We start from the raw sequence: 23,748 nt of genomic DNA, 5'->3' as shown, positions 1-23,748 counted from the left end.
TTCATTCTAGCCTCTGTCAGGAATACATTTTAAAGGGGGTGGGCTGCTTGTTTGGTTGGCTTCTGCAATGGTTTACCGGGACCAATGCTTCTGACCCATATGAGCCTCCCTTGTGATTTGTTGTCCCCTGTGATCAAGTTGCGTTTTATAATTGTCAATGGGTTTTTAGTGGAATATCTCATCTCAAGATGGTCTCTTTTTTTATTTCCCCCCCCCTCCCGATTTCTAATAAAATTGATTTTTTTTTTGGTAAGTGGAAGTGGTTCTGTGTGATATGTGACTGCAACAGTGGTTTTCCATAGGTATTAATAGACAGTCCAATGATGGGTGAGGTATGAATATTTATATACAATTAATAATATCGTAGTAATACAAAGCCTCATCCCAAAGCGCTGGACACACTAGGTATAGAAATCGCTTCACCCATAACTGAAATGCAGCCACTTCTGGAGTGGAGTCTGGCAGCTGTTTAACAGTGCACAGCACTTTGACAGGAATGGGAAGCATGTTGTCTTCTGTTGAACTGTGGGGGCGAATAGAGGGAAGAAGAATGGAACAGGCTGGAGTTGGAAGCTGGAATTGGGCTGGGATACTCTTGTGGGATTTCTGATGCCCCCGAGTGGTTTTATATCCCCTCCACTGTGACAGCATCTCATGGGGTGTTAGTTCAGTATTGACTCTGAGGTCAGAGTGCCCCTTATGTACCATCAACACCATTTCCTACAGCAGCTGAGTCCTTGGTGGACTCTCTCATCTAGCTATAAAGATGTGGCAACTCTTCCACCCAGGACCTTGCTTCTAGGTCACGTTGTCCCCGAAGCACGGGTTGTGGGTGGCAGCATCTGAGCACAAAGGTGTGTGAGCGAAGGGCTGAAGAGACAGCCTTACTCCTCTTTCCTCCTATGATGCATTTGCAATTGGACCCAAGTAAAGGGTTTATTTTAGTGAATATTCAGATTAGATTCCTGCCGATGTGAGTTTATTTTCCTGGAAGTGGCGGAATCCTTCCCCTTGGCCTCCTAGACAAAAGTACGTGAAGGAATTTTTGAATCGTCTCTCCGTATAATTCTTGGTGTCAAATTGCATAAGGGATCCTGTCCAGGGCAGCAACTCTGTGTGTGTTCCCACCTGCCTTTTTCGATTTGGATCAGCCATTTTATACCCAGCCTTCCTGACAACCCGGAAAGGGACTGCTTGGCTGCACTTTGCATTTACCCTCAGGAGTAAAACTAAAGATTTACAGATGGGGCAGGTATAACTTTTTACTTAAAGAGATACTCCTCTTTAAAACAACACCAAATCCTATTTCCAACAGCCCGATGGAATGTTACCCCTAGAAAAACTTTTGAACATCTTGACTGAGATTTAAAAAATAAAATCCCCAACATTCAGCTCCTAAATTTCCAAAAGCAGCTAGCAATTTTGCATGCCTGTTGTTATCTGACTTGAGACAGCTGAATAGGGGCAGAACTTAAAAAAAAAAAAAAAAATGCTAAGCACCCACCCTCTGAAAATCAGGGACCCTTTTGAGGTCTGTGAGGGTGGCCGCCCAAAATCACTAGTTACCCTTCAACATTTGGACCCCAAGGCCCCAATTCAGCAAAGCATGTTTTGAGTCCCCTTCAATGAGATTTAAGAATGAGCTCAAGTGCTTTGGAGAATCCGAGCTAATATCTTCATTAAGGGTGCATCTGCGCTTCGAGCTCGGGGTGTCGTTCCCAGCTCAAAGTGCAGATTTAGCTTCAGCTGCCTGACTTTCAAAAATGCTGAGCTGCCCACTGACTTCAGCGGGGGCTGGTGGGCCCTTGGCACTTTTGAAAATTAGGCTACTTCTATAAGTGGACTTAGGAGACCTTGTTTTTTTGTAAACTTTGATCTGACTTGAATTCTCACTCTTGATGCTGTTTTCTTTCTGCAGTTCCCTCGGCTTGAATGCTATACATCAAACAGATCTGTTCCTAATCTGTTTCTGTTCCTAATCAGTTTCATTTTTACCCTCTCTAGTCAGTTTCATTTTCTGGTTCTCTTGCTGCAGCCCAGTGTTGTTGTTTTTCAACACTGCAGCAACCTCTAACTCCTCCCCCCTGAATTGCTACATGAAAATGTTTCTAGTCCCATATGTCTGCCCTCCCCCACCCCCATCCCTGCCTCCCCTTTTGATAAAAGAAACCTTACATTTTGAGCCCTGATGCTACCTCCCTGTGCCTCTTTAAGCACTAAGGCATGGGACCGGTTTTCATCTCATACATACACCCCCCCTCCCCTGGGCTGGTGTTAGGAAGCTGGCAGACTCCAACGGCCTAAGCTGTACGCTAATTACCTAAAAATGCTCAGCCTGGAGGGTCATTACGAACTTGAATTTGAAAAATAAACACGGGGAGGGGGGAAAAGTCAAACCAGAGAATTAGTGGCACTGTCTAAAACCCCTGGCTAGTCCTCCTCTCTCTGTTTTGCACACAGACCACCATCCTGTCTCCACGGTGAGCTTATGCTTCAGAGCTAGGAGAAACCCAAAGTTGGCCTGTGGTTCAACACTGGCTGTGGAATGCAGGACAATTCCTTCCTGACCCCTCATAGCTGATCAGTTTGTGCCTTGAAGCATGGGATTTAATTACCAGGACTAGTTAAAAAAATTTCCCCTAAAACTCTTTTTGATGGAAAACTGGGTTTTTGGCTAAATGATTTTTTTTTCACAAAAGGTGTCCGCTTTTTGAGGAAATTTTGGATTTATTTCTTCAGGAAGCCCAAATACCCGACATCTGAACCATTTCAGTTTTGATACACTGCCATCGTGCCTCATGTGAGTTGTAGTTTGTGCGACGTGCTGCACAGACTCATTGTAATGGTCAGTTCCTGTCCCAAAGACCTTAAACAACCTAGTTATTTACATACGTAACTGCAAATGTCATCATTAGCCTTACAATTAGGCTCTTTGAAAGGATTAGCTGCTACTTTGAATAAGAACAGCCTGCTCCCTGGGCTACAATAAAATGACATGCATCGCCAAACCCTCATGCTTCAGGACAGATGTTGGTCACCAGCTGTGGTCAGGAAGAAATTTCCCTTCTCTCAATGGGAGAGGGTTACACAGGGGCCTTTCGCTGAAGCACCAGGCCTTGGCTCTGTACGCTGCAGGATCCTGGACTAGAAGATCCATTGCAGTGTGGCAAGCCAGTTCGGGGGGAAATTTCCAGCCTGGGTTTACGTCTCCACGAGCCCAGCGGTAGATGGAGTGTGCCAACAGGTGGGGGCTTGGTACAATGCAGACTTTGAGAAGCAGTGAAGGCCATGCCCTACCCGGACTGTGCACAGACCCCCCCAGCTCTGTTCCCAAAATTCCCATGTCCTGGTGGCATCTCTGGCAGCTCCTGCTCCCCTCTGGTGCAGGCCAAGTGTTTTGTCCGTGTGTCTGCTGTAGCCTGCGGGGAGGGGGGGCGGTGAGTCTGGCCCTTGGGCACCGCTCCTGACCCGGCCGCTCACACACGAGGCCACCGCCTGCGTCCAGACCCGGGCGAGCCCCCAGCGTCCACACGCGCCGCTCCCAGCCCCGGCTCGGCTCGCTATATTTAGCCCGTCCCCCTGGTGCTGTTCCGGCTGCATGTTGCAGCCCCGCGGCCACGCCCCCGTCTTTGCTTTCGCTCCTGTTTCTTCTTTTTCCGCCCCCGGCCCCGCCAGGCTGTCAGCGGCCCCGCGACCGACACTTGGAGCAAAAGTTCGGCCAGCTCGCCCCCCCTACACACACCCACTTCCCCCCCACACACCCACCTCCCCCCCTACACACACACACTCTCCCCATCCTCCATACACACCTCCCCCACCCCCCATACACACCTCTCCCCCCTACACACACACACACTCTCCCCCCACCCCCCAGGCCCTGATGAAAACAGATCCCAGTTGTCCCGGGGGCGAGCTCCTGGCTGCTTTTGTGGTTTAACGCGCTCCGCCCCCCCCCCCCGTTCCCCCCCCCCTTCTCGCTCCTGAACGCCAAAAAACTTCGGGGCCGCGATCATGGGGCGAGCCGAGGAGCTGGTGAGGATTGCAAAGAAGCTGGATAAGATGGTGACCAGGCAGAACACGGTAAGTAAATCCGAAAGTGTGTGTGTGTGTGTGGAACAGGGGTAAGAAAAACCCAGCAGTGTGTGTGTTTAAACTTTCCTAGCTTGGATCGTGTGTGTGTGTGCGACACACACATACACACACACTGTGTACGAGCAGGGTAAGAAAAACCAAAACAGTGTGTGTGTGTGTTTAAACTTTCCTTGGATCGTGTGTGTGTGTGTGTGTGTGTGTGTGTGTGTGTTTGTTTAGTTTCTCTACTTTGCAGCTTGGATCTGTGTGTCCGGGAATGAAGGACAACCCAAACGGGGTGTGTGTCTGTTTAAACGTTGCAACTTGGATCTGTGCAGAACAAGAGAACCTCCTGGATAAATCCTGCTGATAGAGGGAGGAAGGGGCTGTCTGGCGGGTCTCTTCCAGCGGATTTGGCCTAGGGAACTGCTGACAGCACTTGCTAAAACAGCCCGATTCTGATTTGCTCGGGGTTCAGAGGCTGTTGTCGCGAGCTCCCTCGAGGAAGGGGTGCTCAACACCTCTGAAAATCAGGCCGTCAAAGCTTTGCTCCCCCAAAATGTCAACTTTGGTGGCGACATGTGAAAACGACAAAGTCTCTTATAGCCTGATCCTTTGGACTTCAGCCCTCCAGTCTAACCCAATCCTCCTTGATTCCTCTGTGCATTTGAGCTGTTGCTTTCCTTGGTCTCCTGACTGTATTTTCATGTTGCCAGGGTTTGGTGGCATGAAAAGCGGGTTTTTCAGCCCCACCCATGTGTGGGGCTTTCTGATTGTCCTTCATGGCCCTCTCCCTGCCCCCAACACCACCCCGGCTCCGGGGCCGCGTTTGGAGAGGGGTAAAGAGTGGGCGAAAGCGACAGGAATCTGAACAGGGCAAACCCAATCTCAGACTGGGGCTTGTCCAAAGAGACTGGGCTGGGGAAAAGCAAAAATATCCAGGAAGGGCGGGGAGGAGGGGAAGGAACTGGGTGTCTAAACCTTTTTCACAAGAGAATGAAATCGCGCACCAGATTTCAGAACAGGGCCTTAGATAAAGTAAACCGTTTAGTGTAGGGACAACCGGCCTGATCCTTCCTGCGCATCCGTCTTGTCCTGGGGAAGGTCTCCTGGCTTCCCCTGATTTACTCTTCGGGGCCAGCGCCTTAGCTGGCGTAGCTCTCGGTTGCAGTGGGGCTACCCCCATCACGCTGGCAGGGCATCTGTGCCCTGACTGGCACCCGTGCAGTGCAATCAGGATCTGGTGCAATGTGCAGTGGAGGAGGGGCTGGTGCATGAAGTTAATATTTTACTTTCCTTGCGACCTTTGCCTCAATGGAGTGTAATTAACCCCCTCTGGCTCCCCCCACCCCCCATCAATGTGTACATTCAGCTGGGAGCATTAGCGCTCAGCTGTAAGGTTGGGCCTTGCATTGGCTCTAGGGCAATCAGGTCCCAGAGCACGGCTTCCCATCGCTGGATGGAGGGCACAGGCCCTGCACGCTGGTGAAGTATTGCACCCAGCAGCGCTGTCCTTCCAGCATAATACCTGGTGGGTGTGGCCCTGCCTGCAAATGGGTGGGGGGGGCTGTTTATATAAGGGGAAGTATGTTAAAATATTTCCCCACGTGATATGGGTGGCACCACAGAATCTGTTAAGGAGCTGCTAATTGCTGCAGAGTCCCTGGAGAGTTTCTCTCTCATTGCCAGTGCGGGCTGAGGGCGTTGCTTTCTCCTTTGCACTGCAGGGCCTGATTCTCCATTGCCCTGCTCCTGGTGGTGGTGTTTTACACCAGGGCAAAGTGGGTGTAAAGGGCCACTCCGAATGGTAGTGCTTTGCCTTTGTTTTGCACGCGGGCAAATGGCTGCAGAAGGCCTGCTGACCGGGCCCGCAGACCGGGCCTGCAATCGGCACCTTCTCCAGGTCTCCCACGGCTGTGGTGGACGCACCAGAGTAGCCAGCCTTTTTACCCCCATGTTGTCTGGAGGGGACCACGAGCCATTGTCCCAGGCACCTTTCACACTCTGAGGCTGCTCGACTCCAGCACTGAGTGTGCCTGGCCCAGGCTGTGGGCGTATGTTCCCTGGGATACCTGTGGGGTCTGTATCATTTCTAGCTGGGGACAGACCACGAGCCACTTGTACTGTTCAGGAACAGCGAAGCCAAGGCGCCATGTAGCTGCCAGTGGTATCTTATGTGTCTAACTGAGAGAAAGCTATTGCTGATACGTACCTTAGTGGCAACTTGTGCCTTACCTTCAGGGCCGGCTCCAGGCACCAGCTTGGCAAGCAGGTGCTTGGGGCGGCCACTCCGGAGAGGGGCGGCAGGTCCAGCTATTCGGCGGCAATTCGGCGGACGGTCCCTCACTCCCGCTCGGAGCGAAGGACCTTCAGCCGAATTGCCGCCGTAGATAGCAATCGCGGCTTTTTTTTTTTTTGGCTGCTTGGGGTGGCCAAAACCCTGGAGCCGGCCCTGCTTACCTTGGAGCTCCATCGACCCCCACAGATTGTTCAAAGGCTTTGAGAGGCCATTCTAGTGCCAGGCTCAATGCAGAAATTAGAGGGACTGAAATATGCCCCAGTGCTGTGTGCAATTGCAATCAGTATCCAAGGGTGGCCCAGTTATCTGGGCTCCCACAGCCAGCTTGTGACTTCTACACAATAAGAGAGGAGACCTCTCCAAAGCCAAACATCTGAGTACATGTTGCAGTACCTTTTAGGAGGACATAAGGGAAAGCGTACATAAGGAACCGTGACCATCCGCTGCTGGGAGCAGCCTAGATGCGCATGGGGTGAGGCATGAAGCAGGTGTGAAAACACAAGGTAGATGCCTGGGTGTCTTTCAGAAGGACCAGAGAGACACAACTGAAAGGACCGCTCCTACCCAAAGCGTTAGCCAATAGGCCTTGGAAGTGAATGTCACTAGATCTGCGTGGAAAAAAGGGATTTGGCTTTCGAGGAGCTGCTCGCCAGTCCAGCTTCATAGCAGTCTTCTCACTAGACCAAGAGGTGACAGAAAAAGGGGTTTGGCCCCAGAAGAATCAACCTCCTCCCACAGCTCACACCGTGCCAGCTCCGAATGCCACGCTTTTGGCATGCCATGATTTCAGGCGTGTTGCTTCCAGGCTCTAGCACCAACAAATGAATGGACTTCTGGTTCGGATTGCTCTGGTGGTTACAACAAAAACGACCCCATATTGAGTTCTGCTAGGCTATGGGACAACCCCTGTCAGTGACCAGAGTAACTCAGTTGCTTATGGGTTGACCTCTCAGAACAAAGCTGCCCCATACAGGTAAATCTGTGTCCTCACTGGCCCTGCTTGTAAAGATGTGAAGCTTAGAGATGCCATAGCTAAGAAGTCTCGAAGCTCTCTTCTCTAACCTTGAAAATACAGCTGAAAACTTAACCAAGCTTAAACCACAAGACCCAGTACTACTGATAAGACTGGATGGGGGAAAAGTTGGACAAAATTAATGGAGATATCCCATCTCCTAGAACTGGAAGGGACCTTGAAAGATCATCGAGTCCAGCCCCCTGCCTTCACTAGCAGGACCAAGTACTGATTTTGCCCCAGATCCCTAAGTGGCCCCCTCAAGGATTGAACTCACAACCCTGGGTTTAGCAGGCCAATGCTCAAACCACTGAGCTATCCCTCCCCCCAACCTCCTCCCGCAGCTCACACAAGCAATGAATCTGAGCCCCATGATCCTACCTGCAGGAGACTGATCAAGGGGCCCAGCACAGAAGAAATAGGCAGTAGGATGGTTCCGTGTGACCCCAGTAGTGGTGGTACCTGTGTCATGTACATCACAGCCCTAGTGAAAGGAGAGAATCTTGCGGGGCAGAGACCTAACCCCATTGAGCAGGACTCTACACCTTTGGGATCAAACCGTCCGTAAGGGCAGGGGACGAGCAGATCTGCCTGAGTTGCACCTAGAAGAGGAAGCCAGGCCGGGGGAGAAAATTTTCCCACCCAAAAATGAGCTTCCATCAAAAATATTTTTTTCTCCCTGGGAAAATCTCACTTTTAATGACATTCTTTGGTGCGGGAAATGTCAGTTCAAAATGAAAGAAAAATGTTAATTTTGTTCCATTTTGAAATGTCCCGTGTAAATTCATAATTTTTTCGTTAGAAATATTTTCCGGGAAAATACACCTCTACCCCGATAGAACGCTGTCCTCGGGAGCCAAAAAATCTTACCGCGTTATAGGTGAAACCGCGTTATATCGAACTTGCTTTGATCCGCTGGAATGTGCAGCCCCGCCTGTCCCCTCCCCCCCCAGAGCGCTGCTTTACCGCGTTCTATCCGAATTCATGTTATATCGGGTCACATTGTATCGGGGTAGAGGTGTATGTTGTTGGTTGTAGGTAGATGCTGTATGATAGAGAGGAAGACAGAGCAGCTTTAGGGATAACTCTGTATTAATGCTAATAAAAGTTCCTTGTTCAGTGTTAGGAGAAGGTTGATTCTTTATCGCTCAGAGACAAGGTGGGGGAGGGAATATCTTTTCTTGGACCAACTTGAGAGAGAGACAAGCTTTGGAGCTTAAACGGAGCTCTTCTTCAGCGCTGTGTAAGCTCGAAAGCTTGTCTCCCTCACCAACAGAAGTTGGTCCAATAAAAGATATTACCTCACCCCCCTCGTCTCTAATATCCTGGGACCATCACGGCTACAGCACGACGGCCATCCTAACTTGTCAGTAGTGCTTTGAACTGCCATCTCGTTTGCAATTCACTGAGACACAAAGAGCCTGATTCTCCCCAGCTTTGCACCTTGGGTTGTCCTACAGCACCAATCAGGGCACAAAACTCTGCCCAAGCAGCCGTTCCCATTCATTTGCCCTGACAGCGTTTTGCACCCAGGGGGCACTTGCTTTGCACAGCTGGGTCCGTTCCATGGGGTGCAAGGCAATGGAGAATCTGGCCCCGGGGCACAAGACCTCACGAGCCAACATGGAGAAGCTGCAGCAGAGGTGTAGTTAAAAAGGCGGAATAGCTAAACACAGGCTGCTTTTGTAGGGAAACCATTACCTCTCTGGTGGCTTTTTAGGGGGCCAAGAATGTTGGCGAAGGGCATCACGGCCTGGTCACCTTGTCAATGTTCGGAGTCTGGCATTGCTCTAGAACTATGACTTCCCTGATTTTACCCCAGGCTGAGTGTGCAATAGGCTACCGGGGCATCTAGGGTTGCCATGCTCTGGGCCTGGTACTGCAGCCTCAGAGGTGCTGGAGTAACCCAGTGAGGGGCAGTGCTAATGGGTCTATTCAGGAGGAGGATGCACCGGCCCATCCCTTGCTCTGCCCCTGCCCTCAGACTCTGTAGCAGGGTAGAAGGAAGCCGTGCAGAGCTGGGCCCCGTGCCAGGCTGGGTTTGTGGATTTCCTGTGCTGCTCCCGCGGGCTGCCCCCATTCTCTGTGCTCTTCTCCTACATAATGTAACTGCTACAGCAGCACCTGGGAGCTGTGGTTATATCCACATGCATGTAGACGGGGGGCTAAAAATAGCCGGGAATGAAATCGCACTGGCCTGGGGTGAGGGCTGGGACTGGCTATATTTAGCCCTGAGTTTAGTGCAACAACCACAGCTAGATGGGGCCGGCTGTCCTGGGCTATGACCCATAAGTGCTTCACGCTGTGGCACTGGGAACGTGGGCAGTGCGGGGTGTTGCAGACCTGGCAGAACAGATCTTTGTAAATGGAGCCGCCGGGTTGTTGAGGGCTGTACTGCCCTCAGAGTATAATAGACACCCCCCCCCCCCCACACACACACACACTTTATTCAGATAGCTGTAAGCCCTGAACCTGAGATCCCTGCCTTTCCAGCCTCAGCAGGCCTTGTCAGACAGCGTAAAGACCTGGCATTCCCAAGGCCGCCTTGCTTCTGTGTGTTTATTTTTGGTTTCTTGGGTTTTCTTTCTCCCTCCATCTCAACTCCACACGGCCCTAGGTGTCCATTTCTGGGGGGAGCATTTGAACTAGAAACCAGTGCTCTGTACGGGCTGAAAGTTGGGCGTCCCGGTTTGGAGACGGTGGTCAAAAGCAAATTCTGCTGCCCCTTACGCCATCCCCACTCCTGGGATGTGTTGGATTCGGGTAGAATAGATGTCCCAAAGGTGCTGATATAGCCCAGTGACTGTCCAACATTAAACAGACTTAAATAAGCTTCCGGGCTTGGTTTAAATAAGCTTCCGGGCTTGGTTTGCAGAGACTTCCGCCTGCTTAGTGCCATGGGAAGCGTGCCATTCAAAATCCTTGCAACTTTTTGGTAAAGACGCCGAAAAGAAGGAAAAACCGCTAAAGCGCTGGAAACGTCAAGTATTAAATAAGGCTTCCATTTAACAGCATCCCCTGTTCCCTTTCCCGTGAGCTGGAGAGGGTTTTTAGAAAGGAAAACCCCCTTGTCTGGCAGTCTCTTAGATGGCATTAAAGATGGCATTAACTGTCCCTTGGGAAAAGAGAAGAAGTTCGTTGAGGTGGGCTGGAGCTGGCGTTGCTGCTGCTGCTAAGGTCCGATCCCGTTTTTTAGAAGACGCAACAAGACAAACACACGCAAGACAAGAACAGCAAAGGTAGAAAATGCAGCGTCTGTCTGTGGGGTTGACTTTCTCTTGCAGACTCGCTGCTGGAGAAATGCCAGCACAATGCACGAGACCTGGGAAACTTGTACCAGCATTGGGCTGTTTAGGGCATTGCTTTAAGTTGCTTTTCTCTGGTCACAGGCTTACAGCAGTGTTGCAAAATATACAGCCTGGGCTGCTGGCTAAACCAGAGTCGTCTTCGATAGAATTAAAAAGGAGGGGGATGGGACAGGGAAGAAATAAGGTGGGGAAGGAAAAGGACACGTGATGGGGAAAGAGACAAAGTCTCAGATCCCAGGTGGTGGTTGGGTCCCTCTCTCTGGCCTGCTCGGGTCAGGACATCTCTCAGGATCAGGATGATGAAAGCCCAGAGTCCCAGGAGATGGGGCGGGTGGGAGCCAGGGTGGCCAATTTTTCTCCCAAAGTCTCAATCTTTTTTTTTTTAAAGGATCCCTGAAGGGAGACCTGGGCAGAATAGCTCGTCCTCTTATTATTTCATCCACCCGTTCGGCTTGTTTCCGACACTCCAAGCTGGTTCACTGACTTCGGGTCCCACGCTTGGCTTGTTTACCAGGCACAATCTGAACACAGTCCTTGAGTTCTATCACGAGGCCTTTTTGTTTGGACTAATTCCCTCCTTCTGTCTCCCTCTGGTGCCTTTTCCCATTGACGTTTGTTATTACAGGGGTTAGGGTGACATCGTACGAACGGCCATGTATTTTTGACCGTTGAGCTCACAGTGTGGGTAAATCTGGAGCCCCAGTTATTACAACAGATGGCACCGGTGTAACTGACAGCAGGATTTGGCTTGCTGGGTCTAACTGAACCCCCCCATGGAGCCCGCCTAGCTGAATCCAAGTTTGTAATCAGATTACAGCAGTTGCTGTATCAGACTGGAGTTTGGTGTCAGCAGCTGCCTCGTACTCTCAGAAAGCTGGGGCGGAACGAAGATACACACCAAGATGCAATCTGGTGCCAGCCTGTTCCTCTCCTCTCGCTCTGGGGCGGCTGCCTTTCCATATGTGATGTACTCTTCTGCCTTTCCATGTGTGATGTTCCACATGCAGAAAAGAGCCAGGACTCTGCTGTTGTGACCATCAAGGGGATTCTTATATTGAGACTCCTGCACACAGACAAGCCCCGTTCTCTCCTCTGGCTCTCTGTGCTGCCTAGTTTCAGAGTAGCAGCCGTGTTAGTCTGTATCCGCAAAAAGAACAGGAGTCCTTCTGGCACCTTAGAGACTAACAAATTTATTTGAGCATAAGCTTTCGTGGGCTACAGCCCACTTCTTTGGATGCATGTAGGAAAATACAGTAGGAAGATATATATACACAGAGAACATGAAACAATGGGTGTTACCATACACACTATAAGGAGAGTGATCAGTTAAGGTGAGCTATTATCAGCAGGAGAGAAAAAGAACTGTTTGTAGTGGTAATGGAAATGGCCCATTTCCAGCAATTGACAAGGAGATGTAAGGAACTGGGGGGGGGGGAAATAAGCATGGGGAAATAATTTTACTTTGTGTAATGGCCCATCCACTCCCAGTCTTTATTCAAGCCTAGTTTGATGGTGTCCAATTTGCAATTTCCACTACATGCATCTGACCTCTTACTTTATCCATCATCTTCTGTGTATCATAGAATCATAGAATATCAAGGTTGGAAGGGACCTCAGGAGGTCATCTAGTCCAACCCCCTGCTCAAAGCAGGATCAATCCCCAGACAGATTTTTGCCCCAAATCCCTAAATGGCCCCCTCAAGGATTGAACTAACAACCCTGGGTTTAGCAGGCCACGTGTAAACTAAAACTAAAAAAACTCATGGCAAGAAAAAAGAACTTAAGAACTATAGGTCAAGGGAAGAGAGAGGTTCTCAGCTGAGAACTGAAATGAGAGGGAAGGTCAATGGGGCAATGAGATCATCGAGGTTCTCCAGATGGCAGGAGCTGCCGAGATGAAGGCTATATCACAAAAAGCAGTGAACGGGACACCAAGGGTATGTCTAAACTACGGGATTAATCCGAATTTATATAATTCGAATTTAGGAAACCGATTTTATAAATTCGAATGTATTCGGCCACACTAGGCACCATTATTTCGGTGGTGTGCGTCCAAGCTACCGTAGTAGCATCGATTTCCAGAGCGTTGCATTCTGGGTAGCCAATAACATTGAATTGCCAATAACATCGAATTGCGGCCACACTAACCTTAATTCGGATTAACAATACCGATTTTGACACTACTCCTCTCGTCGAGGAGGAGTACAGAAATCGAATTAAAGGGCTCTTTAATTCGAATTAAATGGCTTCGTTGTGTGGACGGGTCAAGCGTTAATTCGAATTAAAGCAGCTAAATCCGAATTAAAGTCGTAGTGTAGACCAGGCCCAAAAGTAGTATCTGTCTGGCTATGGTACTTATCTGTCCCCTATTCCTGGAGCATCTGAGCGCTTCACCATCTTCAATGTATGTCTCCTCACACCCTCCCAGGAGGCAGAGGAGGGCTCTTATCCCTGTTGTACAGGTGGGGAAACTGAGGCACAGAAACGAAGTGACTTGCCCAAGGTCACACAGGAAATCTGTGGCAAAGTAAGGAATTGACTAGGACCTCCCACCCCTAAGGTTAGTGTCCTCACCGCTGGGCGACCCTTCCTCTCCTGGGTTGAGGAGAATAGAGACAAGGGAGCAAATGTTGCTCTGTTATGCTAGCATAAACGCAGAGTCATGCCGCTGGCTTCCAGAGTCGGTCTGGGCGTATGCTGGTGTAGCTAGCAAAAGAATTTGGCACAAGGCCGATGAGATAAGCTGGGGTCAATCTATGGAGGGTTTCAAAGACCCGGGCATTTTAAGGGAGGATGGCCTTGTGGTTAAGGCGCTTTATCTAGGTTACAGTCTCCCTGGATGCGCTTGGGCCAGTTGCTTCGTCTCTCTGGGCCTCGGTGCCCAGGCTACAGAACAGGAATAATACTTTTTCTCCCACCCTTTCGTCTGGCTTCTTACCTGAGGAGGTTGTGAAGGCTAGGACTATAACAGCGTTTAAAAGAGAACTGGATAAATTCATGGAGGTTAAGTCCATTAATGGCTATTAGCCAGGATGGGTAAGGAATGGTGTCCCTAGCCTCTGTTTGTCAGAGGGTGGAGATGGATGGCAGGAGAGAGATCACTTGATCGTTGCCTGTTAGGTTCACTCCCTCTGGGGCACCTGGATTTGGCCACTGTCGGTAGACAGATACTGGGCTAGATGGACCTTTGGTCTGACCGGGTATGGCCGTTCTTATGTTCTCTGCGCAATTTGGGGTTGTCTCTCGCTACATGTCTGTGCAGCGCCCAGCGCCATGGGGCTCCCAATCTCAGTCCGCACCCATGGGTGCTCCGGTGATAAAATAATGCATTCTTTTCTCGGTTGCACCAGTTCCGTTCTCCATGAAGCGGCAGGGGTGTCACTGGGGGGCACCGTTTGGCCAGGGGGGGGGCAGTTTAGAACCGGGTTTTGGAAATGTTGCCCCTTTCCTATCACCCCTCCGATGCTGAGGCTGTTTCCAGGGAGTTGTTTTCCACGCTGATGTTTCAGGGCTCACTGCGGCTTCTGTTTGCCCTAGGACGGAGCTCTGGATCTGCTGAAAGAACTGAACAGCTACACGATGACCATCGAGCTGCTGCAGGTGAGGGGGAGCGGGTGGGAGAGAGAGAGGCGCGTAACTCGGATCTGAAGAAGGGGCAGGACACGGCGGGGAGGGGGAGGTAACATGGAATTCAAGGTATGTTAAAAGCAGTCGGTGTGGTGCTTTGCCCCCCTCTGGTTGTGGCTAGGCCAGCTAGAGCTGGCCGAGCCTGCTACAGCCTGGGCTAAGGGAGCAGGGTTTTTGAGCTCCGGCAGTCCGGCCTCATTGAGAGGTCCCAGGTTCGATCCCCGTGGCTGACAACCCACCCAGAGGCGTCGGCGAGACGCGCAGATTGGGCTGCCTGATGTCTAACAGGAGAGACGTTCAATCCACTTGAACTCCAGCCGTTTCCTTGAAGAGGCTGTTACGTTGGGCCGGACGCGAGGGACCCGTCAGTTTATCAGAGCAGCTCCTAAACGACCGCTCTTGCTAGTGGTAGGGAGGGTCCCACCATGTCACCTGTTCGTCCGAGATGATTTCAAAAGCAAGCTGTGATTGAGTCTTGTCCCCTCTCTGGGTCCTTCCTCCACCTGGGAAAGCAGGGGGCTGGAAGAGTCTGCTGTCATGAACTCTCCTGATGGATTCCCTTGGCCCCCCACCAGAGGAGCAGGGGGAAGAGGAGCCATACCAGTTTCTATCCATCCATTATTGTATTTATTCATATTATTTATTATTTGTATTATTGTCACACCTAAGAAGCCCGTCACGGACCAGGGTCTCACTATCCTAGGTGCTGTACAAACACAAAACAAAAAGATAGTCCCTGCCCCATCCAGCCAAGGTACTTACATAGCCCCCCATTGCTGTAATAATTGAGCACCTCACCACCACCCTCTGGGGGAGTAGGGCAGTTCTATTATGCCCATTGTACAGATGGGGACACTGAGGCACAGAGTGGTTAAGTGGTTTACCCAAGATCACACAGGGAGTCTGCAGCAGGCTAGTGCGTTAACCACTGGGCTACCTTTCCTCTCTGTTCTGCCTTCTGCTTTGATCTGCTTAATAATAAACAAACGTCCGTTCGTGCTCCCAGTCCACGAGAATTGGCGTGGCCGTCAATGCTGTCCGGAAGCAGTGCTCGGATGAAGAGGTGGTGGCCCTGGCGAAAGTCCTCATCAAGAACTGGAAACGGCTGCTAGGTGAGAGATTCGGAGGCTGCTTCAGCCTCACAAGGAAAATGCCAGCTGGCCCCAAAACCTCCTTGGGCCCTCTGATTCTACACAATCCTTAGGGCCCCTTTACTCCTCCGGGATACAAGCAGCTAACGGGCCTGGTTGTTGGTTTTAATTTGGCAGAAGGATCATTTGGTGGCTTATTGGTGAGAAGATCTGGACAGAGCCGTGTGCAGAGTGGGCAGGTTATGTTTAAGCGACACTCCCGTACCTGGTCCTGACTTTCAGGACAGCTCTGTCCCGTGCACCCACCAATCACAATAATGCCTAGATCCTATATAACACTTTCCATCAGTAGATCCCAAAGCACTTCCCATCTTTAATGTATTCATCCTCACACTCCACCTGTGTGCTATTAGCGAGGGGAAGCTGAGGCACAGAGAAGCTACATGGCTGCCCACGATCACACAGGAAGTCCACGGCAGAGCAGGAAATTGACCCCCGGGTCTCCCATGTCCGAAGACCACCGGCCCCTCCTCCTCACTGTGCAAACCCTCCATGCTGTTTCAAGTCGTAGGTCCACATGTGAGTTCAGCCAACTCAACCTTGACCCGCATCTCTCTCTGCGGGTCCAGTCCTGGTTCCCCATGCTCTGCATCTCAAGCCTGACCTGCTTGATATTCCAATCCTGGATCTCTACGTAATCCCTGCCAGTGCAATCCTGACCAGAAACGAATGACCTCGTCTGTAGTTGGGTGGCCTGGACCCAGTGGTCATTTGGACCCAAGTCTCAAAAGATAACAGGTTAATGCACTAATCTTCTGGGCCACCAAGTCCCCTGGTAGCAGAGGATTGGATTATGTGGGCTGCATATGGGTCCGGAGTCTGCTGTCATGCAGAACGATGTAAATCAGGAATGATGCCACTAAAGTCAGTGGAGCAATAAAGGTGGAAAATTGCTATAAGGGAGATCTGAACGTGGCCCTTTATACCACTGCTCTGAATGCCCAAGTGGGCCACTGATTGAATCTCCCCAAGCCAAGTGCTCGTGGTGGTTGTTTTTTTCTGGCCAGTATGACATTATTACCAGCTTGGTGAATAGAAGTGCCCCCCCACTCGCATTTTCGTTTCAGTCAGTGTCTGAGTGACAACCTGATCTGTTCTCCTTAGAGTCCTCGGGGACCCCGAAGAGAGAGAAGGCCCTGGAAGGGCAAAAGAATAAAAAAGAAAAAAGTCTCGACTTTCCCAGCTGGCAGCCTGAAGGGGCGAATTCCCATCCAGTGAAACGCTGCAAAAGCCCAGCTGAGAAGCACAGGGAAAAGGACAAAGAAAGGTATGAGCTGGCCCCTGGGGTTCTTAGACCGTCGGGTTTTGGTAGCTGTGCCCTGGTGATAGGAAACCACAATAATACAGGAACTCCTCGCTTAACGTTGTAGTTCTGTTCCTGAAAAATGCGACTTTAAGTGAAACGACGTTAAGCGAATTCAATTTCCCCATAAGAATTAATGTAAATGGGGGGGGTTAGGTTCCAGGGAAACTCAGACAAAAAACTATATATGATATAGATATACACACAGTATACGTTTTCAACAAACAATTTAATACCGCTCACAGCTGTGGTGATTGTGAAGCTTGAGGTGGTGAAGTTAGAGGGTGGAAGAGGGTGGGATATTTCCCAGGGAGCCTTGCTGCTAAATGATGAACTAGCACTCGGCTGAGCCCTCAAGGGTTAACACATTGTTGTTAATTAGCCTCTCACACAAGGCAGCACGAACACGAGGGAGGGGAGACAGCATAGCAGACAGAGACAGACACACACCTTGTGTGTTGGAGAGAGCGAGAGATGCACACTTCCCCTTTAAGTAAGCTGATCCACTCTTAAGTGCACTGTCTTTTTAAGTGGATCAGGAAGTTGAGACAGCAGCTGCTGCCCCAAGCTCTCTCTGTCTCTCTCCCTCCGTGTCCCCTCCCTGCTCTATATGGAGAAGGGGTAAGCGGGGTGCAGGAGCAGAGGGGAGAGGGACACCCTGACAGCCCCCCCTTCTCTCCCTGCCCAGCAAGCAGGAGTCTTGGGGAGCAGCTCCAAGGCAGAGGGCAGGAGCAGCATATGGCAGTGCGGGGAGGGACAGCTGAACTGCCGGCAATTAATAGCCTGCTGTGCGGCTGCAACACAGGGAACATAGGGGAGAGGGGAGCTGATAGTGGGAGCTGATGGGGGGCTGTCGATCCACCCTGGTTCCAAGCCCCCACCAGCTAGCTGCAACGGGCTGCTCTTCCTGCAAGCAGTGGACAAAGCAGGCAGCTGCCAAACGACGGTTCGGAGGGAGCATTTCACAACTTTAAACAAGCACGTTCCCTAATTGATCAGCAACGTAACAACGAAAACCGGGATGCCTTTAAGTGAGGAGTTACTGTAATAAATCTGTCACTTAGCCAAGGCATGGGAGTAGTCACTGGTCAGACTGTTGAGGCAGAGAGAGGCAAAGGGCCGGATCCTCAAAGGTATTTAGGCGCCTAACTCCCACTGATCCTCTCTGGGCCTCAGTCCCCACCTATAAAACAGAGGAACGAGCACTGACCTGCCTCCCAGGGAAGGTGTGAAGAAAAATGCATTAGGATTGTGAGCGCTCCAGTACAACAGTGATAGCTAGTAGTCATGTGTCAGACTACATCTCCCATGATGCACCAGTCTCCCCTTTTAGAGAGGGCAGGTGGTGCATCATGGGAGTCCACTCAGCAGCCTAAGGCTCAGATCCTAAAAAGTATTGCAGCACTTAATGCCCATTGATTTCAGAGGAGTTCCTGGCTGCTGTGGTGCATCACGGGAGACGCAGTCTGGCCAGGGAGCCCAGCCCATGTCAATAAGAGCTTGGTGCCTCAATACCTTTGGGGATGAGGGCATAAGTGACTGGCCCAAGGTCACCCAGGAAGTTTATGATAGTGTAAGGCATTGAACCCCCATCTCCCAAGTCGTGGGCTAGTACGCTAACCATTGGACCATCCTGCCTCTCTGCTCACCATGTGGCATCTACACGTCCATCCCTTTTCTCCAGCTAGGTGTAGCCTGCCTGCAGATCATCCCTTTGGTCCCACTGAAGTCAGTGACAAAACTGAATGGAATTAGGATTTGGCCTCTAGCTTCTTAATGGTTCATCCCTTTATTCTTTAGGAGTTAGTAATTTGCTGCATCTTTTCCCCTTCTTTTAAAGGGACTTTCCCAATCATAAGGCAGTGGGCCCTCTTCCTGGCTCAAAGAAACATTCATCGGATCAGAAACAGGACAGGTAAACTCCCCGGCATCCTCCTTATTGCTTGGATCCAGGCGAGGGGAAGACATGGCGGTGTGCAATTTTTTTTTTTTCCAGCCTGATGGGTGTGGACACCTATGGCACTACCCGCCATTGTGTATTTCAGCTAGAGCCGCCCAATTCCAATTCAGGCCACTGCAGCCGTTTCTACCCCCAAACGTATCCATGGTGTAAAAATCCTTGTGAATACGTGCGCCTTCCTCCAGCAAATCACGGTGGCACAAGCGGGAGAAGTGTGTGTTGAAGGAGGGGATGGATGAGGGGCAGAAGTGCATGAAATCAGAGCTGGGATCTAGAGTTGGAGTTCATCGATTTGGCTGAACCAAAACCACCCACCTGAACAGCCCAGGACTTGGATGTGTTTGAAATCTAGGACCTTGACTCGTCTCTAGTTTGAATACAAGGGGGTTGGGTTTGGCCCATCGCCGCTGATAAGGTTTTGTTTGCTCTTGGATTGGACAAATGGCTTGTCTGCAGGGAGGCGAAGTTGTAAATCTGCAGGGCTGTAGCCTGCTGCGCAGTGACTGGCTCCGTGGACTCGGCTGCAAAAAGTCCTGGAGTGCGCTTTGCCAAAGTGCTTTTCAAATGGGGCGCACCAGGGAGCATTTAGTGCACGGTGGCCAGCTAGTGTTGTAGATTCACACCCCAGCCTGCCACACGGGGAGTCTCCGTGTAGACAAGCCCTTAGTTGAAAGATAGGGGAGCTTTCAGGGGAAGGAATATGGAGAAGACTGGGAAATGAAGGGGGTCGCTCGCTTTGTTTTTCATTTCTTTCCTCTTGTCTAGTGTGTGGGCTCGGTTTCTAAGACAAAAAGAAGGGGGCGGGGCGGAAATCTGATGTGCTAAAAATAGAACTGTGCTGAAGAGCAGAAACCCCTCTCCCTGAACCCCATTTCTCCCCAGGAAATCCAGCAAGTCCGGCTCTCACACGGCAGCCCCAAAGAGTCACTCTGCAGACTCCAAGCCAGACAGGTACTTGCTTATGTACCCCCAGATCCTTTATTTGGGGAGCAGCAGTTACAGGGCAGGGGCAATGCGAATGAAGTCGCACAGGGCTTGAGGTGGACGGAAAAGACTCCTCTTGACTTCCAGGGTCTCAGATCAAACCTACAGCGAGTCAGTGGCAGAGTTGGGAATAGAACCCAGGAGTCCTCCAGCAGCAGAGCTGAAATAACACTCTCCAGGCACAAAGCCTTTATACCCGTGTGAACACATAACAATACCTGGCTCTTTTATCTAGCATCTTTCCTCAGTAGATCTCCAAGTGCTTCGCAAAGGAGGTCATATCACCATCTTAAAGATGGGGAAACTGAGGCACAGAGCAGTGCAGTGACTTGCCCGAGGTTACCCCGCTGGCCAGTGGCAGGGCCAGGACTAGAACCCAGGTCTTCTGAGTCCCAGTCCAGTGCTCTGGCCACTAGGCGGCGGTGCCTAGAAGGCAGGCTGCATCACTGTACTGTTATCAGTGCGGTTACCCAGACCCATTCGCCACGTGTGAGTGATACGGTTCAGCCGTTTCCCAAGGGTTTATAATCGGTGTTTGGCGTGTAGCAGGCGTGTAGCAGGGCTGTTGAGACTGCTCCGAGCTGTGCCTCCTGTAAAGCACAGTGGGGCCGGATAATCGCGCTGCCCATGCTATGTCGAACGTGGCCTGGCCACTCGCCTCCAGCACCGCCGTGAGTTTAGGACAGGATTACAACAGGCTAAAGGCCTCCGCGGCAGCAACTGAGGCTGTCAGGTATTTCTAGACCCACCAAGATTCAGAGCCAGGTTCCGATGGATGCAAAACTCTGAGGGGCTTCCAGAACGGGGCCTGTGGTTTGGCCGGTTATAGAAACACAAGCTAGTTGGGAAGCTCGGAGCTGGCTCCCAATTCAGAATTCTGCCAAAGTCAGGGTCGGACCCGGGGTTTGGGCTGGGTTCTGTACAGAGAGAGCAGCCAGCTGCTGAGATCAGATCCCTGCTCCGGTGGGGGCTTCTCATTCTGTGCAATTGACCGTGGTGCTTTTGTTGCTGGAAGGGTCTTCTAAGCTTAGGAGGGAAGAGGGCCGGGATTTGGCTCGTTAATTACACGGGAGATGGTGGATTTCTCTATCCCCTGCAGTCCCAAGGTCGAGACTTTCTAAAAGCTTTGCTGTAGCTTGTGCGGAAATGACAGAGTGAGGTTCTCTGGCCTATGTAACGCAGGAGGTCTGACGAGGTCCCTTCTGGCCTTCAAATCTATGAATTTAGATGTTTTGAGTTATTCTTATGCTTTACACGTCTCAATACAATAATTATACCTTCAGAAACACAGGCATTCAGTCTGCCAGGCCCCCGCTCTAACCATCACACCGTACTCCCTCTCAGAGCAGGGAACAGAACCCAGGAGTCCTGACTTACAGGCGTTTGCTCTAACCACTAGGTGACACTAATGACTAGGGGGTCTGGCATAAGGGTTCCCTTTTATGCTTGAATTCTCCAGTTGCAAGAGGGGTGAATTGGGGGGGCATGATGAACCTGCTGGGTTTGCAGGAGGCTGACTGGGTCTGGGAGGAGTCCCCAGACATACCAGTATCTGTGGATAACCGGTGAACAGTTCCACTGGGGAAGAAGCGCCACTGCGACTGGCACGTGGCCCTGGGCAGCTGGTCACCCCCACAGATGTCAGCAGAGAGGGCTTGGGGGTCCGGTGCCGGGATCTCAGTTGAGCTAATCTCTCTCCTCTCTGTGTGTTTTCCCTACGAAGGGAGACCAGCGACTGCAGGGCTCTTCCTGCCACCTCTAAAAAGTCGCACTTGGACGGCAAGAAAGAGAGGTAGGTGTTTTGTGGGTGGATTGTGGCACATTTTGCTTCTCTGTCTTTGGACGAGTGGTATGCCCAGCTCAAAACAAGGCACCTTCCATCTGCCACCACCTCCTCCACATGGCAGTGACCTGCTTTCTCCTTATGCTTTCTTGCAAGCCCCGGACAGGATGCCCCATTCACCAGTAAATGCCCTCTTTAAGGATTACCAGGCCCCGTGTGCCCCCTGGTTCTCTGGGTGTTTCCCTCCTGAACCTGTTCTCTGCCCTTTATGACATGGCCCTTCCACCCCCACTTCTCTTTCAGGAGAGATTCTGCAGACTCAAGATCTTCCACCGTCACCACTGCCTCCTCCTCTTCCTCCCCTCAGAAGAGACCATCGGTGGAAAGGTAAGGGGGAGGCTCATTCTTCCAGCTATCCCACTGATGGCTGGGATCTCACCCTGCTGAATCAGACAAATGCAGGGCTGGAAGGGACCTCGAGAGGTCATCAAGTCCAGCATCCCTATGCAGAGGCAGGGCCAAGTAAACCTAGACCAGCCCTGACAGGGGTTTGTCTAACCTGTTCTTGAAAACCTCCAATGACGGGGATTCCACAGCCTCCCCGGGAAGCCGGTTGCAAAGCATAACTCCCCTTGCCGTTAGAAAGTTCTTCCTAGTATCCAAGTTAAATCTCCCTTGCTGCAGATTACGCCCCTTACTTCTTATCCTACCTCCAGTACTTCTTGTCCTCCGGGGGATCTACTGCAGGAGAAGGAAGGTGGGATTCTGAGGTCCTATGTAGGGGATGCGTGTCCCCTGTGCGTTATGGAGCTCTGTGCGCCGGCTGGTCACTCTGCCCTACCCGGGACGGCTCCAGAACTGGAGTGGGTAGGGTGAGTTAGAAGACATCTGGATGGAGGTTCCTTGTTAGAAGGCTCTTGGATACCATGTGACTGGGCCCCAGCCAGAAGTCTAGAAAGAACCGGAGGAGGCAGGGAAGCCGCGATGAAGGTCATGACTTGCTGATTCCCCCAGGGGGCTCCGTCTGTCATGGCAGAGCGGAGCTCTCAGCCAGCAGGAGGCCGTACACATCACACAGGCCTTGCAGAGTTGGGGCGTCCATGACCTGTACCCCTCTGTTTCAGCATTGTCTGAAACAGCCCTGGCCCTGGGCCTTATCCCCAGGGGTATGCCTCCACTGTGTCAATGGAAACACCTGCAGCTGGCCCATGTCCGCTGGGTGGGGCTGCGGGGCTGTTGGATTGCGGTGCAGACGTTTGGACTCTGGCTAGAGCCCGGGTGTTGGGACCATCTGAGGGGATGTCCCAGAGCCTGGGCTCCAAGCCAAGCCCAGACATCTATACTGCAATTGTATAGCCCCGCAGCCGAGCCTTGTCAGCTGACACGGGCCAGCCGCGGGTGTTTATTTACAGTGCAGACCTGCCCCAAGAGACCCAACGCCCTTCGCCGAGGGCTTGGAAGGCATCGCGTGCTGGCCGTAGAAGGCTGTCGCCTCAGATCCCACAATGCACAGGGGCCTTTGCACACTGAGGGTCTGAGCCAACGCCAATGCAAGTCAATGGAAAGACGCCTGCTGCGTTCGGAGGAGGTTGGAGCAGGCCGTTAACGCTGAGCGTTTGATATCCCACCAGACGATCTCATCCCTGACCACCTCTGTCCTGGGTGCTTAGACCATGCCCGTCACCGGGGAGTCCAGGCACGTTACAGATCTATTGCTGGGGTCCCCAGAAGAACCTCAACCCTTGCTCCTCCCCTCTCTCTGCTGGCATCACACACACTGTTGCCTCTCCCTGTTTCGATTCCAGGAGGCCCTCTACAGGCTCCAACCCAGCAGCCTCTCCCCCCGGCTCTCGGAAGAACTCCAGTGATGGCAAAGAGGAAAGGTAGGGGAGGGTGGGAAAGCCTCGTGGAGATGACGCTGGAGCCCAATGCGTAGAGCAGTAGCCTGGGACTCAGGGTAGCTAGGATCTTTCCAAGGCCCATGAGCAGGAGAACGGTCAGAAGACGTCCCCAGGCCACTGTGGGATGGATGGAGTTTGCAGGGGGGTTAGTGGTATGGGGACGGCCCCATGGCAGCATGGGATGGAGGGGCCGTGGGGCTTGGAGGTCTGAAAACACTCCCTCTGCCCGTGTGGGGGAGAGCAGCACCTGGGGGCTACAGGCAGCCAGTGGGGGGGGGGGGGGGAGGGATGAGTAGAGAGGCTCCTAGGGAGTGGAGGTAAGTGTCACACAGAGGGACCCCTTGCAGGT

At 51.6% G+C, this 23,748-nt stretch overlaps 1 protein-coding gene across 1 annotated transcript in view; it reads left to right on the top strand.

Annotated features, from left to right (window-relative positions):
- The first annotated feature begins 3,910 nt into the window (after positions 1 to 3,910).
- TCEA3 (transcription elongation factor A3) overlaps positions 3,911 to 23,748 on the top strand; it is a 28,214-nt gene continuing 8,376 nt past the window's right edge. The window contains exons 1-9 of the mRNA XM_065421812.1: positions 3,911 to 4,080; positions 14,228 to 14,290; positions 15,324 to 15,429; positions 16,573 to 16,735; positions 18,612 to 18,686; positions 19,614 to 19,682; positions 21,439 to 21,507; positions 21,802 to 21,885; positions 23,304 to 23,381. Of these exons, the coding sequence (XP_065277884.1) occupies positions 4,012 to 4,080; positions 14,228 to 14,290; positions 15,324 to 15,429; positions 16,573 to 16,735; positions 18,612 to 18,686; positions 19,614 to 19,682; positions 21,439 to 21,507; positions 21,802 to 21,885; positions 23,304 to 23,381 (776 nt within the window). The 5' untranslated portion in view covers positions 3,911 to 4,011. The remainder of the gene's footprint in view (positions 4,081 to 14,227; positions 14,291 to 15,323; positions 15,430 to 16,572; positions 16,736 to 18,611; positions 18,687 to 19,613; positions 19,683 to 21,438; positions 21,508 to 21,801; positions 21,886 to 23,303; positions 23,382 to 23,748) is intronic.

Source organism: Emys orbicularis, chromosome 23, assembly GCF_028017835.1.
Source record: "Emys orbicularis isolate rEmyOrb1 chromosome 23, rEmyOrb1.hap1, whole genome shotgun sequence".
Lineage (NCBI taxonomy): Eukaryota > Metazoa > Chordata > Testudines > Emydidae > Emys > Emys orbicularis.
This window is presented reverse-complemented; position numbering and strand designations above follow the sequence as displayed.